General features: G+C 37.5%; 1 protein-coding gene across 6 annotated transcripts in view; it reads left to right on the top strand.

Moving 5' to 3' along the window:
- The window catches only part of THADA (THADA armadillo repeat containing), a 334,534-nt gene that overhangs the window by 14,098 nt on the left and 301,936 nt on the right, over positions 1-18,500 (top strand). For 3 of the 6 annotated variants that reach the window (XM_055539939.1, XM_055539940.1, XM_055539944.1), the window contains exons 9-16: positions 854-948; positions 2,255-2,475; positions 3,441-4,138; positions 5,854-6,005; positions 7,094-7,249; positions 7,623-7,697; positions 8,149-8,271; positions 12,877-13,000. In XM_055539939.1, the coding sequence (XP_055395914.1) occupies positions 854-948; positions 2,255-2,475; positions 3,441-4,138; positions 5,854-6,005; positions 7,094-7,249; positions 7,623-7,697; positions 8,149-8,271; positions 12,877-13,000 (1,644 nt within the window). The remainder of the gene's footprint in view (positions 1-853; positions 949-2,254; positions 2,476-3,440; positions 4,139-5,853; positions 6,006-7,093; positions 7,250-7,622; positions 7,698-8,148; positions 8,272-12,876; positions 13,001-18,500) is intronic. The other 3 variants (XM_055539943.1, XM_055539942.1, XM_055539941.1) reach the window with 1 other exon arrangement.

Below are 18,500 nucleotides of genomic sequence, written 5' to 3'. Positions count from 1 at the left end.
CAGACCTCTTGTCTGTATTCAGGGTAGGAAAGAGGACCAGTTACATCTTTACCTTTAATCTGAAAGAAAAAAAATAGCCGAAAGATTTCTACTTATATTCCATTGGCCTAAATTGTCCTCTGGTACCTTCAGTTGTAAGGAAGATTGAGGAAACAGGTAGCCTGTCTTTGCCTGGGCACATGGATGTCCCAATCAAAGTCATAGTTAACAACTGTGGGATGAAGGGCAGAATAAATTTTTGGAAGATCGTTTATAGTAGCTATTCGTAATTCTTACCCCATGTTGAATAATCCACTATATTATTTTGTATACTTTCTTACAAACCAGAGGCTAATAGATAATGAAAAGAAGTACACCAGCACTGTTTGGTTACATTGGGTACAGTGCCAGTGAGAGCAGAGTTTGTAATTAGTACTGATGTAGGCTCTTTACACAAGCCCTGAGATCACTTTCAGAAAAAGTAATGTACATGGGAGTTGAGATGCATACACAGCAGTAGAAGAGAGGGGCCAGGAGGTACTGCTGAGGCATGTGCTGGGAGGCAGTAGATGGAGAGGAAGAGACAATGGATGTTTGGATTGAGTATTTGTGTGCTGAGCATAGAAGCCTTTATGTTCATTATCTATTTCAACCTTACAACAATTGTGTCAGATAGAGTTATTTTTTCCTCAATTTACAGAAGAGAAAACTGAATCCCTGGGAAGTGAAATAACTTAATCTAGTCTTAATCACCTAGTAAGTGGTCAAGCTAGAAATTCACCCAGTACTCTCTGGCCCCACAGCATGTGCTCTTTCTATTATACCACAGTGTCTATCATCATTTAATACATGCTTTCTGCTTTTTTGCAAATAGATGGTCTCTTACAGACAATTCAGAGTACATCTGGATTAGCTGTTATTCTTTTTATTAAGGCTATGTTTCATCCACCTGAAAAGATTCCTGATTTGGTAAGTACATGTCCTTTTTAGGATTGTACTTTGTTGATAGTTAAACATGTTTTAAAAATAGTTATAAAGAGTGAATTAAAACATTTTTTTTCATAGTCTTTCTGATTACCCTTTTCTCTTATAATGAGTGACAGTCTTGGGACTTCCCTGGCAGTCCAGTGGTTCAGAGTCCACTTTGCAATACAGGGGACATAGGTTCAATCCCTGATTGGGGAACTAAAGATCCCACATGCCAAGGAGCAGCCAAGCCCACACACTGCAACTACTGAGCCTCCATGCCATAACTAGAGAGCCCATGAGCCTCAGCAAAAGATCCTACATGGTGCAACTAAGACCCAACACAGCCACATAAATAATAAAGAAAATAAGTGACAGTTTCAAAAATTTGGATAAAGCAGAAAGAAGGCAATAATAGTCACATGTAAATCCATCTCATGAAGATAATCATTGTCAACATTTTTGGGTGTATATCCTTGTTTTTTTCTAGCATTGTTTTCAGTTCCATCTTTCAGTATCATAAAAGATATTTATAACATTAAACTTATACAGATGGAGAAGGAAATGGCAACCCACTCCAGTATTCTTGCCTGAAAAAGTCCATGGACAGAGGAGCCTGGTGGGCTGCAGTCCATGGGGTTACATGACTGAGTACTCATGCATGAGGAGGGTGGAGGAACATGGGTTGGTAGCAATAAACTGGTGGAACTGAAAAAAAAAATTATGCAGAGATTGATGTATAGGTATATTTGGTAATAACTTTTTGGTAAATATGTTATTTTCCTTAAGACTAACCCAGATATTGCACTAGAATCAGTTAGTTGTTCAGTGAATTTGATTATATGGAAAGTGTAAGTTCATAATTTGGGCCATAATTCTTGGATTTAGTACTAGCAGTATTTTTTTCTTATTGAGGAAACTTATTTTAGTTCTTTACTAAGAGCAAAATTACTTGATGCAAAATAGATGTGTACTGTTTTATGAGCTCACACAAAGTAGAATAAAGTTTAAAAATTCGAATTTCTCAAACCACCTCTAAAAAAAGCATTAGTTAGTACGCTTATCCACCTGCAGGGGGCAATGTGTTGTGCTCGCCCAGTACATTCAGACCAGCAAAAGGGTTCATATACTTAGATTCAGTTTTTTTCCTTTTGATATAATAATTTTAACTCTTGTGGCTTTTTGCGTTTAGGTTCAGCTGTTTTTCCTAGGATGTTTCAGGGGAGAGAGCATTTTGCATTTATATTTTGAAGTATCTCTGGAAAGTTTTAGAGGCTTTATGTGTATCAGCTCTGTTGTATTTTTGCAGATAAGCAGCGTGCTTCTCCGTTCCGTGGACCCCACCAGTGCCCCCGAGTGGCTTTTGAGCTGCTGCAAGAGCCTTTGTTGTGCTGATGTCCCCCCGTCAGCTCTCCTCTTCCTGTGTCAGGGGACACTCACTATGTTGGACTGGCAGGAGGGGAGGATGGGCCCCAGTGGGGAGGCCCTGCTCCTGAATACTGTGCGTGTTTTGTTCACCTTGAGTTCACAGTGAGTTTCGTCTCATATTTTGCTTTGCTTGTCAGACATTTATAAGATGGCAGTTAAGTTAGCTTGCTTAGTAATTCAGTGAAAAGTGGTCAGGGTAATCGTAAATTAAAAGGGAGATATGTGTAGAGAATGAAGTGAGTGTGAAAGTAGAACAGAAGATGGGATGATGGCACAGAGAGAGAGAAATTTTAGTGCAGGTTAACTTGTGACAATTTGTCAAATTAATTTTAGCATTCAGTCTCCTATGTAAGCATTTTTAAAAACCATAAATATTTGTGTATGGATAAAGCTTTTGAGTTTATGAATAACATCAACATAGGTAGTTCAGTGTGATCCTCACATGTCTGATAGATAGGATAGGAAACCCAATCTATTGAATGGGTAAAATGAAGCTTAGCAAAGTAAATGCTTACCTAACAGCATATTACCTACAAGCACCCAGGCCAGAACTGTAATGAGGTCTCTGACTTCATTGGATTGTATTTTGTGTTTTTTTTTTAAATGTAAGTTATGTACATTTTAAAGTCATTAAACAGCTTTATTGAGGTATAATTTACATTCCATACAATTCACCTACTTAAATTGTGCAATTACAGTTATTTTTCTTCAGTATATTTATAGGGTTGTACAACTCTCACCATAATCAACTTTAGAATAATTTCATTTCTCCCCAGAGAAAGCTGATTCACTCTAATATTCCCCCTCCCTGGCCCCTGAGTACATTTTTAAACACCTGTGAAACCATCACCACAGTTAAAATAATGAACCACATTTCCTTGGGTGCTTTTTTGGATTAACTTTTACAAAATGGAAAGATTTGAGATTTGTTTTGGCTGTGTTGTATTTTTGTTGTAAATATAATGATAATTTTATGATCATTCTTTATATTTTTAAGGTCTAAATGATTATAAAATTAGACTCCTTTTATTTGTCAGTTTATACTAACGTGCCTCATTTTTCTTCAGGATCAAGGAGTCAACCCTGGAAATGTTTCTGTCTAGGATTTTGGCATCTTGGACTAATTCAGCTATACAAGTCCTTGACTCAAGTTCCCCAAGCCTAAAGGACAACCTGAATGGGAATGCAGATGTGGTTAGGAGGCTTTTAGACTATGTCTATACCCACTGGGAACATCCACTGGATGCCTTGAGACACCAAACCCAAATCATATTCAGAAATATTCTCCAAATGCACCAGCTCACTGTAGAAGAGTCAGGTTCAGATTTGTCTGCTGATCGTTTCATTTTTGAACTGACCGAGAGTCTTCTGCGATTGGAATGGCATAGTAAAGGAAAGTACACATGCCTTGGTTGTTTAGTAGGCTTCATAGGAATTGACCATATTTTGGCATTAGCTAAAACCATTCCGTCACAAATCTTAGAGGTGATGGGGGACCAGTCTCTGGTGCCTTATGCAAGTGACCTCTTGGAAACCATGTTTAAAAATCATAAGAGTCGTTTGAAATCCCAGGCTGTCGACAACACTTGGATTGACAAGTGGCACGAGACTTGGGTTTCTCCTCTTCTTTGTGTACTGTGTGAAGGACATCTGGATCAGAAATCTTATGTGATTGATTATTACTTGCCAAAATTACTGAACTGCAACCCTGAGAGCTTAAGCTATATGGTAAAGATTCTTCAGACTTCTGCTGATGCTAAAACAGGTAAGAAAATGAATTTTTTTGTTTTAGTAATTTCTAGTTAAGCTGCTTAAATAGAGGTACCTACCTGAGATGTTGGCCATATTCAAATTTTAATATTACCATGTCTATAAATAGTAAAGGAGGATATTAAAGATAGAAATTTTGTATTGAAATGAATGTTTCTATATCCAGCCAAATAGGTTTTTGGGCTAAAGTCATTTCTGTAAGCTAAAGATTGATTGCAGTTATGATTATGAGTTTTCCTTTATTACTAGGTTTTAATTCATTTTACCAAGTTTTTATTATTTGGTTGTCAGCCTGGAGTAGATGTTTGTGTGTTTTATATAATTTACTTATTCAGGTGGTTGAGATAGTAATTACAAATTGATGTAGGCAAGGTTGCTGCTGCTGCTGCTAAGTCACTTCAGTGGTGTCCGACTCTGTGCGACCCCATGGACGGCAGCCACGTCTATGAATCCTGGAGACGGGATTCTCCAGGCAAGAACACTGGAGTGGGTTGCCATTTCCTTCTCCAATGCATGAAAGTGAAAAGAGAAAGTGAAGTCGCTCAGTCATGTCCGACTCTTAGCGACCCCATGGACTGCAGCCTACCAGGCTCCTCCGTCCATGGGATTTTCCAGACAAGGGTACTGGAGTGGGGTGCCATTGCCTTCTCTGGTAGGCAAGGTTAAAGACAGGTAAATTAGTAGTAGTAAGTACTTGTCTCTAGGAAAGAGAGAAAAATTTAGAAGCATGACCTCAGGAAAAAACTCTCTCTGGCTGTTGAGAGTAAGTATAAACATCCCATTGGAATTCAGTAACTTTGAAGAAATCACTGCATTAAAGCATAATATAGTAATTAATGTATAAAACAATGATCCTGATTCATCATGTAAAGCTTACATTTATTATATTCTATTTAATGCAGTGGGAATAGGTACCCTCCATCACATTTTAAGGTTATTTCCAAATAAAATTTAAGTTATTCTTTCAATCCTTCAAAGAATAACCATGAGCTAGCTGGAAGATTTGATTCCTGTACATAGAAATGAGCCATTATTTATAATCTTTAACAATAATCCCTCTTGCATTTTTGAGAAGCCATCTAAAGCTGAGGATCCGTGAGTCTGTTCTGAAGCTAGACAGTCTTTATATTAAATCAAGGTCTCCTGTGAGCCCAGAGCTCCCTGTCCTGTTAGTAACAGCTGCTGTCCTGGCCTCTGAAAGCATCAGGGTCTTTGTGATCCTCTTTTATCTTCTTTACTAAGAAGACACAGTAACTCCAAGATATGCAGATAGGTTCGGTGTTTGTTTTTAGAGAAATAATGGTATTTAGCCACAGAAGTGTTTTTCTTATTTTTGGCTGAAAATCATTTTAGTTATTTTTATTGTTTTAAATATTTCTGATTAAATTAAACCTGATTTTTTTTTTCCTGGTTTATTTTCTAACTGTCAAGGAAAAGGTAAAAAGATCAGCCAAAAATTATGATTTCTTAAAGTTAACAGTAAGTGGATTCAGTTTACAGAAATCATTGACATAAGACCTATTAAATCCTTTTAAATAATGATTTTATAATAGGAACATTAATTCATGTTAGAGTTTAGCTAAAAATACAATTTTTACTTCGTGAAATAACAATGTTAATGGGAAACGGGAATTGTTGAAGTTGTTAATAGCACAGTGGTGGTCTTTGTTGCTGTGTTTTTGAGACAACAGTAATCTTTTCCATCCTTAGGATCTTATGACAGCAGAGGGGCTCTGGGAGCTTTGATGGCTTGTCTAAGAACAGCTCGAGCTCATGGACATCTTCAGTCTGCAACTGATGCCTGGAGGGACCTTGTGTCCAGTGAAAGAATAAAGCAAGGCTTAATTCATCAGCACTGCCAAGTAAGTGAACAATGTAATTGGGAATTCATACATGCAGTAGATCCCTGATTCATTTATTCATTTATTAATAGTATGCAGTACATCTCTGATTCTGTTTTAAGGCTCCATAAGAAGGATGTGAAGCGTGTAGACATTGCACTTGGGCTACTTAAAGTTTAGTTTAGGGAATAAGAAAACCTTCATAAGACAACTGGAAAGTCTTTTAAAAGATAGCACAAGTATATCTTTATGCATAAGAACTTGGAAAGCTTAGAAGAGATTCGTCTGAGTATAGGTGATGGTTGAGTAGGAAAGTGATTTGAGGCAGGGAAGCCCTCGTGCCCACTCAAACTGGAAGGACACAAGTAAACAAGGACTGGAGGGTGACTAAGGACATTGTTTGGCGAGAATGGAGTCCTTTGTCCATTTTATGGATGCATTCAGTGCTAGGCTGAAGACTTCAGGTTTTATCCAGTTGGTAACTGGGAGCCAGAGTCACTCCACCTTCAGCCAGGAAAGTGGCATGAATGGAAACAGAGATGAATTTTCAGAGTGGGAGCAAAAAGAACCCAGGAGACCAGTGAGAAGTTCATGGCAATAATTGGAGAGTGAGGTGATGTGGTGCTGGGGCAGAATGGTCACTGAGGAAAAGGAATGTAGTTAAACATTACTGTGGAATAAGAATCTTCAAGATTTTTAACTTTTGTAAATACTCAGTTTGTACATTTAATGAAATAATTTTATAAGAAGTAATCACAGGATCTTTGGGATTATAGGACTTTTCTGAAATACATATATGTACACTGAGATTTATCTTTCTTTTCTGTCTTTGATATCTGTGTAGATAATTAAACATGTTAAGTGGTTTAGGCTTTGCTTTTGTCTTGGTAAAAAATCTGCCTGCAATGCAGGAGGCCTGGGTTTGATCCCTGGGTTGGGAAGATCCCCTGGAGAAGGAAATAGCTACCCACTCCACTATTCTCGCCTGAAAAAGTCCATGGGCAGAGGAGCCTGGCAGGCTAGAGTGCATAGGGTCGCATACAGTTGGACATATTGAGCAACTAACACATCACTGAAAAATGAACATCTTATTCTTTGGTGTATTTTAGGTACGGATTGATACATTAGGCTTGCTTTGTGAAAGTAATCGAAGCACAGAAATTGTTTCCACAGAAGAAATGCAGTGGATCCAGTTCTTTATCACATACAATCTTAACAGTCAGTCTCCAGGAGTGCGACAACAGATTTGTTCTCTTCTTAAAAAGGTAAAATTTCTCTTCAGAAAGTGTAGGAAAGTGGTAAACTTTGCCCTGAAAAATTATTTTTCGAAAGAGCCCAGATTTGGGAAGAGTGTGGGAAGAAGGGTCGTGGAATTGGACTACCAGAGCTCTTCGTGGCACTTCTGTGAATTGCTTGTTCTGTGATCCAATTGAGTTTACATTTGGGCTTAAAATCCAGAGTGAAAAAAGTCCATTCACTTTGGTGTAATAAATCAACCTTGAGCTCTTTTTTTGAAAGGGGGAAAAAAAAAATCTAGCACTGGAGTTTTCAGTGTGTAAGGTATTTTTTTAAAGTACTTTAAAAATATATATTTTTGGCCTTACCTCATGGCATTTGGGGTTTTTGTTTCCTAATCAGGGATCAAACCTGTGCCCCTTGAGGTGGAAGCATGGAGTCTTAACCATGGGGCCACCGGGAGGTCCAGGGTATAAGGTATTTTAAGAAAACTTTATTTAGTAAGAAGAGGAAAGATGTCCTTGTATTTTTATCATTTCTATAAGTGCCTTTAGCAATGGTCTTTATTGAATCATTTGGCTTAAATTAATCACCTGAAGTGTTTCTGAGGTAAAGAGTTGGTAGAGAATAGAAGGGAGTAAACCTAATCATCTTTAGGTTCACGTTGACCTAAGGGAAATAGGAGAACTGTGGTTTAATAACTGTGTATTCTGATTTGCAGTAATACTTGAGTTTTTGGTTTTATAAACATAAATGTTAATTTTCTGTCAGAAAGAAACGCTATGGTAAATATTAAGAGTTTGAAAACCAGTACTCTCCTTGCCTGAAGTTTTAGTCTAAAAAATTTAGAAAGTTCTTCCTTTGCATTTCAAGCTGGTATTTCAGGTTAATGTGGCTCACATACACTTCATTTTTCTTTTTCTCCAAGTTGTTTTGTAGGATACAGGAAAGCTCTCAGGTACTTTATAAACTGGAGCAAAGTAAATCCAAACATGAACCAGGGAGTGAGTCAACCAGACAACACCCTTCTGTTTCTTTACAGCAGTATAAGGTAGGTGATTTCCAGACATACAGATTTTTAAGACACCTGAAACAGTTTTGCATCTACATTAAAGAGAAATAATACTCGTGCTGAGTAGCATTTCTGCACTTTTTTCCTTCAAGCTGGGTTTTACATATTCCTTCTGGTGCTTTGTTACTTCTCTTAAGATAGCCTGAGTTGTGGAACCAGTGCTGGACTTGAAGTCTGTTACAGAATAACATTAATGGGCTAACCTTGATATTTTACAACTTATGTGAGCCAGATAAACTTAGTACTTTAATAAAAGGGCGTTGCAGCCCTGACTCCTCCACCCCCTCCCCAAGGAAGAGGACTGTTGTGTCTGGACCTGTTGCCCCTATCATCTTAACGTGAAAGTGGCTTGACGTTTGCAATTCCTGAGCCAAGGTCCAATTACTGGGGTTCCTCTCTATCCTGTTTTGAAGTGGGCTTGAAGAATAAGACTGGATTTTAGGGCACTGGAGTTAATGGCCTGGATGGAACCCCAGATATAGCAGCTGTAGTATGGGCCAGGGTTCAGTTTCTGTCCATCAGAACAGAATGAACTTTTTTCCACTGGTTTCTTACTCCAGATCTGTCCTCTCAGAAGCAGATGCATATTTGCTCGTAAGACCCAACAGAGCTCACTTGTTTTATTTCATTTAGGGAAACAGGTATAATAAGTGGTATAGTGGAACCATTACATAGTCACTCATCTACTTAAGGTTAAACATTACCTAAAGGAGAATATTCCTATACAGGGGCTGAAATTAGCTTCATCTTTGTAAAATCTGAACAACAAAAAGATAAGAAAGTCATAATCTGAACTTGAAGGACATAAATTTACTCACAATTCTGCCACTGACCACTTGGCTTACCTTAATGAGTCTATAAGTGGGATGAATAACCTCTCTAAAAAGGTTCGTTTTGAGGATTAAACAGGAATGCTGTCTGTAAATTCTGAATCACTCTAAAAAACTCTGCTGGGTATCAGTAAAAGTAACTATAGTTAATATTGAGCATTTAATGTGTGTGTGGAGCAGTTATATTTTAGTCCTTCAGAAGCACATCTCTTTTGCTTCTTTTTGCAAAGAATAAAATGACATTTGTGAAATATCAATTAGGTTCTTAAAAACACAAAACCAATTTTGTGGATGACATTCTGAATCTTTGTGTATGTGCCGTTTCTTAGTTTGTGGGCTTTTGAAAACTAGTCCTTCGGATTCTTGATCTGAGTCAGTCTCCTAGTTCTGACACTTTCTCCTGATGGTAGACTCTGTGGCTTTTGAAGGTTGCAACTTTGGAGCTGTTTTATGATCATCATTAGAACAGTGGGTGTCGTGTGCAGTGTCTGGTAGACTGTGCTAATCAACAAACTAATTGCTGTGGGAGAAGAGGAGGCTATGAGTGGGAAAAAAGTGTCTTCTAGTCTAGTGAAGAAGGTTATTTCATACCTAAATAGTAGCTAGTGTACTTAAAAATACATTAGCTATAGCAGTGGTCCCCCAACCTATTGGGTACACAGTCCCTGTGTTTTTGGTATCAGGGGCTGGCTTTGTGGAAGACAGTTTTTCCATGGACTGGGGTGGCAGTGGGGGATGGTTTCAGGGTAATTCAAGTGTATTACATTTATTGTGCAGTTTATTTCTATTATTATTACATTGTGATGTATAATGAAATAATTATACAGCTCACAATGCAGAATCAGTGGGAGCCCTGAGCTTGTTTTCCTGAGCTCAGGCAGTAATGCGAGTGATGGGGAGTGGCTGTAAATACAGATGAAGTTTCACTCGCTTGTCCTCTGCTCAACTCCTGCTGTGTAGCCCAGTTTCGAACAGGCCACAGACTGTTAACTGGACTGTGACCCAGTGGTTGGGGATCTCTGAGCTAGAGTACTTTAAGGTATAAAATGCTTTATATCAGTGTTCTCATTTATTCTTTAATGATAAATCTGTGAGACAGGAATTATTACTGTCACTTACCAAGTGAAATAAGTGACGCTTGGAAAAGTTGAATCAGCAAACTATCCAAGTTTCCTTAGCCCAGAAGTGGTAGAGCCAGACTCGAATCCAGATCTGCTCTGGACAACCAAATCAGAATAGTTTTCCCCTTAGTACCAGCTTGAGTGAAGGCTTGGAGGTAAGGGAGTACGGAGAGAATTTGGGGAATGGTTAATTCCCTAGTATGAGTGACGCATAAGATACCTGAGGGACAGAGGAATTGAATAACGGGAGATGAGTTGGAAAATCAAGTTGGGAATGAGTAGTAGAGAGTTTTGAATGGTCGGCCAAGGTACCTGGAAGCCTGGCCAGAAGCCTTTTCTAGTGGAAAAAGACTAGAGCATATACTGAGCCCTTACTGTGTGTTTAGGAGACTGTTTGTGGGACTAGGGACATAGAAGTCCATAGACTGTCATTCCTGCCTCCATTGTGGTTACAGTCTGGTTGAGGGAAAGAAGCACTATTTATAAAAATGTAATTGACACTGCAATTAGGATAATTCGTAAAGGATGAACTTGTTGCTCTTGAATGTGGATACTATACTACTCATTTATAATTAAAACTAGTTTATTGGATTTCAAAGGAACAAAGTAGCTAGGGCCTATAGGATAAATCCCCAAGGTTGTTTATCCTTGACTGAAGAAATGAATGCAGGGATGCTGTCTAAAGACAGGGACTGGGGCTGTTTATATGCTGATGAGCTATATGTTGTTGGAGCATAGCAATATATGAGAGTCTTGAGGATAACAGCTTTTCTTCCTAAGTTTTTTCTTTGGCCTTATCTAGAAGTTATAATTATTTGTTTTAATTAGAGGAAGAAGACTTTATCTTGGATGAAGTATTTCCCACATTGCTTTTTTTTTTAATTGCATTTTTACTAAAAGTTTTCATTTGTGATCAGTTGTATGTATAAACAGAAAGGCAGAGTAACAATCTCAAACGTACAGATAAAAGACAGTAAAATAGTTGGGTCTTTGTTTTGAATTGTGTCTTTATAGTCAGATATCAAGTACTTAGTTATCAAATTTATCAAGTAATATATATTGGATATTTCTTTGGTCATTTTAAAACTTTAAAAAGTATACATACCTTTAATGGTTGAATGCTTCTGGTGGAGAAAATCAGTATTCATACAGATTTAACACAAGTCAAAGCAGAATGGATCATGTTTTCACCAAAAAGAAGTTTTTTTTCTTGTCTGGACTACAGTTAGAATTGTACTTTTTGTTGTTGTTTTTAACTTAAAAAAAAAATCAGGTATAATTGATGTATTACATTAGTTTCAGGTCTATAATACAGTGGTTCATTATTTGTATATATTGCGACATGATTACCACACTAAGTCTAGTTAACATTTTTCACTATATAAAATTATACAAAATTTTTTTCTTAGCAGCTTCCAAATATATAATAGAGTATTATGTATTATGACTATAGTCACCATATTGTACATTACATTCCATGACCTATTTATTTTATAACTTGAAGCTTGTACCATTTTTTCAACACCTACCCCCTCCACCTCTGGCATCTACCAATCTGTTCTCTGTATTGCTTGGTTTTTTGTTTTGCTTTTTAAAATTAATTTGATTTTATTCTATATACAGTGAGATCATTTGTCTTTTTCTGTCTGAATTATTTATCTGTTTATCCATCCATAGATAGGTTGTTTCTGTATCATGGCTGTTGTAAACAGTGCTGCAGTGAATGTGGGAGTACACATATCTTTTTAATGAATGTTTCCATTTTCTTCTGTACTTCTTGTTAACTTTATAAAGATAGGATTCATTGAAGTCATGAGCTCATGGTCAAGGGTGCCAATCTGAATTGTCAAGCAAAGTGAACATCTAGTATTGCTTAAAAAATTTTTTTCTCTCTAAAGCAGAAAAAAAAAAAATTCACCCTTTAGAATGATACTAGTGGTACTTTCAAGATAACCTGTTGTTCAGGTCAGTTTGGTCGCTCAGTCGTGTCAGACTCTTTGCCACCCCATGAACCGCAGCACGCCAGGCCTCCCTGTCCATCACCAACTCCCAGAGTTTACCCAAACTCATGTCCATTGAGTCGGTGATGCCATCCAACTGTCTCATCCTCTGTCGTCTCCTTCTTCTCCTGCCTTCAATCTTTCCCAGCATCAGGGTCTTTTCAAATGAGTCAGTTCTTCACATCAGGTGGCCAAAGTATTAGAGTTTCAGCTTCAACATCAGTCCCACCAATGAACACCCAGGACTGATCTCCTTTAGGATGGACTGGTTGGATCTCCTTGCAGTCCAAGGGACTCTCAAGAGTCTTCTCCAACACCACAGTTCAAAAGCATCAATTCTTCAGTGCTCAGCTTTCTTTATAGTCCAACTCTCACATCCATACATGACCACAGGAAAAACCATAGCCTTGACTAGACGGACCTTTGTTGGCAAAGTGATGTCTCTGCTTTTTAAAATGCTGTCTAGGTTGGTCATAACTTTCCTTCCAAGGAGTAAACGTCTTTTAATTTCATGGCTGCAGTCACATCTGCAGTGATTTTGGAGCTCCCCCAAAATAAAGTCAGCCACTGTTTCCCCACCTATTGTGAGTTAGCACAATTATGTTTACTGTAAATTTTTTTTTTTTTTTTTAGAACTTCATGTCATCCATTTGCAATAGTCTTTTTGAAGCATTGTTTCCTGGCTCTTCCTACCCAACTAGATTTTCAGCTTTAACCATTTTAGGCTCAATAGCTGAAGTTTTTCCTGTGCCAGAAGGTAAGTGTTCAGTCGTGTTTGGGGAAAGTGTTTTCTTGCAAAGTATACTTTGTCAACATTTTGCTTTACTTGAAGTTTCAGGTTTATTGTCTTTTGTTTAGATTCTTATGGGAGGTGTTAGTCTTGTTAAATGGCTTCCCTGGTGGCTCAGTGGTAAAGAATCTGCCTGCCAATGCAGGAGTGCAGATTTGATCCCTGGGTTGCAAAGATCCCCTAGAAAAGGAACCTGCTCCAATATTCTTGCCTGGGAAATCCCATGGACAGAGGAGCCTGGTGGGGTACAGTCCATGGGGTCGCAAAGAGTCAGACAGGACTTAGCAACTAAACAACAAGTCTCATTATATAATTCTTATTTGGAGATAATTCAGTTTGCCAGTAAAGGGCATATGGGAGAGAAACTTTTTAGTGATTGTTATTTGCAGACCTGAAACTGCAGTTTTCATGGATCAAGCTTATTATGAGAAGAATTGCTAACGTCATCCCACTAATTTATGTGTTGCTGTTTTAGGATAGTGCCCAATCTGTTCTCTTAAGTTTAAGCAATTAAAATAATAATAGTTTCTTTTATGTATAACATTCCTCAGTGAGTCTCTGTGGTTAAAATGTGGTTCCCCTTATATGCTATCTGTTTCATTAATCTCAATCTGATTTCGAAAAGTCAATATAAGGATGTCATTTCCACGCATTCTGATTTAATCGTACCTTTTGTTTCTTCTACTGTGAAGTACTCAAGAAGATGAATATTTAACTTCCCTCTTCGAGTTGTTTCATTTTCATTTTGACAAGAAATGATTCTTATTATCCCCATAAATGAATGTATATGTGTTTTAATGATGATTTCTTGTTTGTGCTCAGTCTTCCTTGACTGTAGACAAACAGGAAAATGTCTTGCTCTTTTGGAGGGAATGGCCAAAGGACCAGACACTATAGATGGATTTTTTTTTTCTGTTTAAATTTTTAGGTAAAGTATAATTATTTGGCAGGGAGACAGTTATTTGCTGTTAATATAGCTTGCTTCATTTGAAGAAAACCCATTTCTTTCAAGTTTTTGTTTTAAAAAAGTTGAAATTAACAGCAAAGTTTCAAGAATAGTTCAGCCATGTACTCTCTGCTGCTGCTGCTAAGTCACTTCAGTCGTGTCCAACTCTGTGCGACCCCATAGACGGCAGCCCGCCAGGCTCCGCTGTCCCTGGGATTCTTCAGGCAAGAACACTGGAGTGGGTTGCCATTTCCTTCTCCAGTGCATGAAAGTGAAAAGTGAAAGTGAAGTCGCCCAGTCATGTCTGACCCTCAACCACCCCATGGACTGCAGCCTTCCAGGCTCCTCCGTCCATGGGATTTTCCAGGCAAGAGTACTGGAGTGGGGTGCCATTGCCTTCTCCGATGTACTCTCTACTTAGATTCATAGGTTGCTATTTTGTCAAATTTGCTTTACCTCACTGTTCTTTAAATTTTCTAACTATAACACAATGATCAAATTCCAGAATTAATGTTGATATGATGCTGTTATCTAATATACAGTTCTTATTCAGATTGTACCAGTAGTCCTAATAAGTGGCTTTTTATAGAAAATTTTTTTCCCCCACAATCCAGGAACTGATCCAAAATCACACAGTGCAATTCATTGTTGTGCTGTTTCAGTTTGGAAATGTTCTTATTTCATGACATTAACATTTTGGAAGAATGTATTTCGGTTTGGGCTGTTTTATTGTTTTCTTATGACTTGATTCAGGTTGTGCATTTTGGCAGGAAAATGCATAGGTGATGTAGTGTGTTTCTCAAGGCATGATAACAGGAGATGCATGATGTTGGTTTGTCCCATTATTCATGGTAATAAATTTGATCTCTTGATTAAGCTAAGTGTAGTAAACCGAAAAATGACCTCCATGCTGGGTACAATAATCTGGGCTGTAGGTTATTTTCTTTCATCATTTTAAGTATGTCTTGCCATTCCCTCCTGGCTTGAAGAGTTTCTATTGAAAAATCAGCTGTTATCCTTATGGGTATTCCCTTGTGTGTTATTTGTTGTTTTTCCCTTGCTGCTTTTAATATTTGTTCTTTGTGTTTGATCTTTGTTAATTTGATTAATATGTGTCTTGGGGTGTTTCGCCTTGGGTTTATCCTGTTTGGGACTCTCTGGGTTTCTTGGACTTGGGTGATTATTTCCTTCCCCATTTTAGGGAAGTTTTCAACTATTATCTCCTCAAGTATTTTCTCACGGTCTTTCTTTTTGTCTTCTTCTTCTGGGACCCCTATGATTCGAATGTTGTAGCGTTTAATATTGTCCTGGAGGTCTCTGAGATTGTCCTCATTTCTTTTAATTCGTTTTTCTTTTATCCTCTCTGATTCATTTATTTCTACCATTCTATCTTCTAATTCACTAATCCTATCTTCTGCCTCTGTTATTCTACTATTTGTTGCCTCCAGAGTGTTTTTAATTTCACTTATTGCATTATTCATTATATATTGACTCTTTTTTATTTCTTCTAAGTCCTTGTTAAACCTTTCTTGCATCTTCTCAATCCTTGCCTCCAGGCTATTTATCTGTGATTCCATTTTAATTTCAAGATTTTGGATCAATTTCACTATCATTATTCGGAATTCTTTATCAGGTAGATTCCCTATCTCTTCCTCTTTTGTTTGGTTTAGTGGGCATTTATCCTGTTCCTTTATCTGCTGGCTATTCCTCTGTCTCTTCATCTTGTTTAAATTGCTGAGTTTGGGGTGTCCTTCCTGTATTCTGGCAGTTTGTGGAGTTCTCTTTATTGTGGCGTTTCCTTGCTGTGTGTGGGTTTGTACAGGTGGCTTGTCAAGGTTTCCTGGTTAGGGAAGCTTGTGTCGATGTTCTGGTGGATGGAGCTGTATTTCTTCTCTCTGGAGTGTAATGAAATGTCCAGTAATGAGTTATGAGATGTCTATGGTTTTGGGGTGACTTTGGGCAGCCTGTATCTTGAAGCTCAGGGCTGTGTTCCTTTGTTGCTGGAGAATTTGCTTGGTATGTCTTTCCCTGGAACTTGTTGGCCCTTGTGTGGTGCTTGGTTTCAGTGTCGGTATGGAGGCGTTTGATGAGCTCCTGTCAATTAATGTTCCTTGGAGTCAGGAGTTCCCTGGAGACCTCCAAAAGAGACCCACACCAAATCCTTAGAATTCATGAGAATGTGAACCTTACTTAGAAAAGGGATTTTTGTAGATACGATTAAAGATCTTAAATTGAGATAATCTTGGATTATCTGGATGGGCTTTAATGCCATTGCAAGTGGTATTGTAAGAGAGAGGCAGAGGGGAATGTGACAAAAAGAAAAGGAGTCATTGTGACAGTGGAGGTAGAGATGGGAGTGCTGGGGCTGTAAGCTGGGGAATGCGGGCAGCCACCAGAAACTGGAAGAGACAAGGAATAAATTCTCCCTTAGATCCTTGAGAGTGATCATGGCCCTGCAGACACCTTGATTTTAGACTTCTGGCTCCCAGAACTGTGAGAAAATAGATTTCTGTGGCTTTAAGCCACCAAGGTCATGGTGATTTGTTATGACATCCACAGTAAATAAATTCAGGAGTACCCATTAGTTTATGGAATTTCAGTGGTGCTACAACTGAATTTAGAAATGAAGTTTTACCTGAGAATGATTGATTATCCATTCACCAAAAAGTTTTCTGTACATCTACTGTATGTAGAGTTATACCTAGGTATATGGGAAATATCTAAGGCTGAATTATACTGCTAATTTTTCAATTAAGAGAATAGTTTAACATGTTCAAATGTACTTTGAAAGTGAAAAACCTGTGTCATCTTCGTAATGAATGAGTCACATATAGTTAGACAGTGACTGATAGCACAGTAATGGTGTTAAACAGCTGAGAGGTAATGCCAGTAGAGCAAACCATACTGTACCCACTAACTGTAAAGGAGGCTAAAGAAACATGACTGCGGGCTTTCCTGCTGGTCCAGGGGTTAAGAGTTCACCTTCCCATGTAAAGGACAAGGGTTTGATCCCCAGTTGGGGAACTAAGATCCCACACACCCAAGGGCAACTAAGCCTGCATACTGCAACAAAGATCCAACATAACCCAATAAATAAATATTTTCAAAAAAGAAAGAAAAGAAGCATGACTAAAAAATACAGGAAGGGAAATGTAAATTCATTCTTCATCTTTATCTCAAAAATATTAATGTAGGTTTTTGTATCATTTTATAGAAAGATTATGATTTGAGATTAGTTAAAATGGTTTTTGCCTTTCCTCAAGTGTGTCCTGGTTCAAGAAGAATAAGTCACATGCACCCTTCTCATTTGGAATAAAATGTCACTGTATTCATGGTGAAAAATTGGATTCACAATTAGATTAAGAGGGTTTGTTCAACAAATATTTATTTAGTGCCAAGGATATGCAGTGTACAAAGCAGAGTTCTTCCCATTTTTGACTTTTGACTTTAGTGAAGGTAGACAGACAGTAATTCAGTGAATAATACATAGAACTTCAGATGGAGATAAGTAGTAGGAAAAAAATGTTTCAAGAAGAGAAGGGCGGGGAAATAGAGAGTATCTGGAGGTTGGGAGTAATACTCATTTCATACAGTGGTATCAGAGAAGGCTTCCAGTTTGAGCAGAGCTGTTAAACAATCAATGAATCAAAGAAATCATGAGGGCAATTAGAAATACTCTGAGAGGAAGAAAAAATATAACTTACCAAAACTAACAGGATGAAGCAAAAGCAGTGGTAATTGGGAGATTTATAAACTATAAATACCTACATTAAGAAAGAAAAAAAGATCTCAAATCAATTAACTTTATACCACATGGTATTAGAAAAAGAAGAGCATACTTAACTCTCATCTACGGAAGGATGGAGATAATAAAGATTAGAACAGAGATAAATGAAATAGAGAATAGAAAAACAATACAGAATCAATGAAACCAAAAGTTGGTCTTTTTAATAAAGATCAACAAAATTGACAAAGTTTTAATTTTACTAAGAGTAAAAAAAGATGTAAACCACTAAAATCAGAAATAAAAGTAGAGGCATTTCTATGACCTTATAGAAATAAAGAAGATTATAAGACAATGTTGCAAACAGTTATCTTGTACTTCTAATAAATTAGATAACCTATATGAAATAGACAAGTTTCTAGAAACATACAAATTGGTAACTCAAAAAGTAGACAGTTTGTACAGACATGTAAAAAATAGAGATGGAGTCAAAAGCTTCTTAAAAGTGGAGGACTGGCTTCATTGGTGTATTCTACTAAACATTTAAAGAAGAATTAATGCCGTTCCTTCTCAAACTTTAAAAAAATTGGAGAGGAGGGAAATAGTTTCCTAACTCATTCTATGAAGCCAGTATCCTCTGGTACCAGTGATACCACAAGAAAACTACAGCATCTTTTACGAATATACATGCAAAAAGTCTAAAGAAAATGCTGGAAAACCACATCTAACAGCATATTAAAAATATTATATACTATGATTATGTAAGTGGAATTTATCCCTGAAATGCAAAGGTGTTT

Source organism: Bubalus kerabau, chromosome 11, assembly GCF_029407905.1.
Source record: "Bubalus kerabau isolate K-KA32 ecotype Philippines breed swamp buffalo chromosome 11, PCC_UOA_SB_1v2, whole genome shotgun sequence".
NCBI lineage: Eukaryota > Metazoa > Chordata > Mammalia > Artiodactyla > Bovidae > Bubalus > Bubalus kerabau.
The sequence above is the reverse complement of the archived record's forward strand: the minus strand, read 5'-3'. Positions and strand labels throughout refer to the sequence as shown.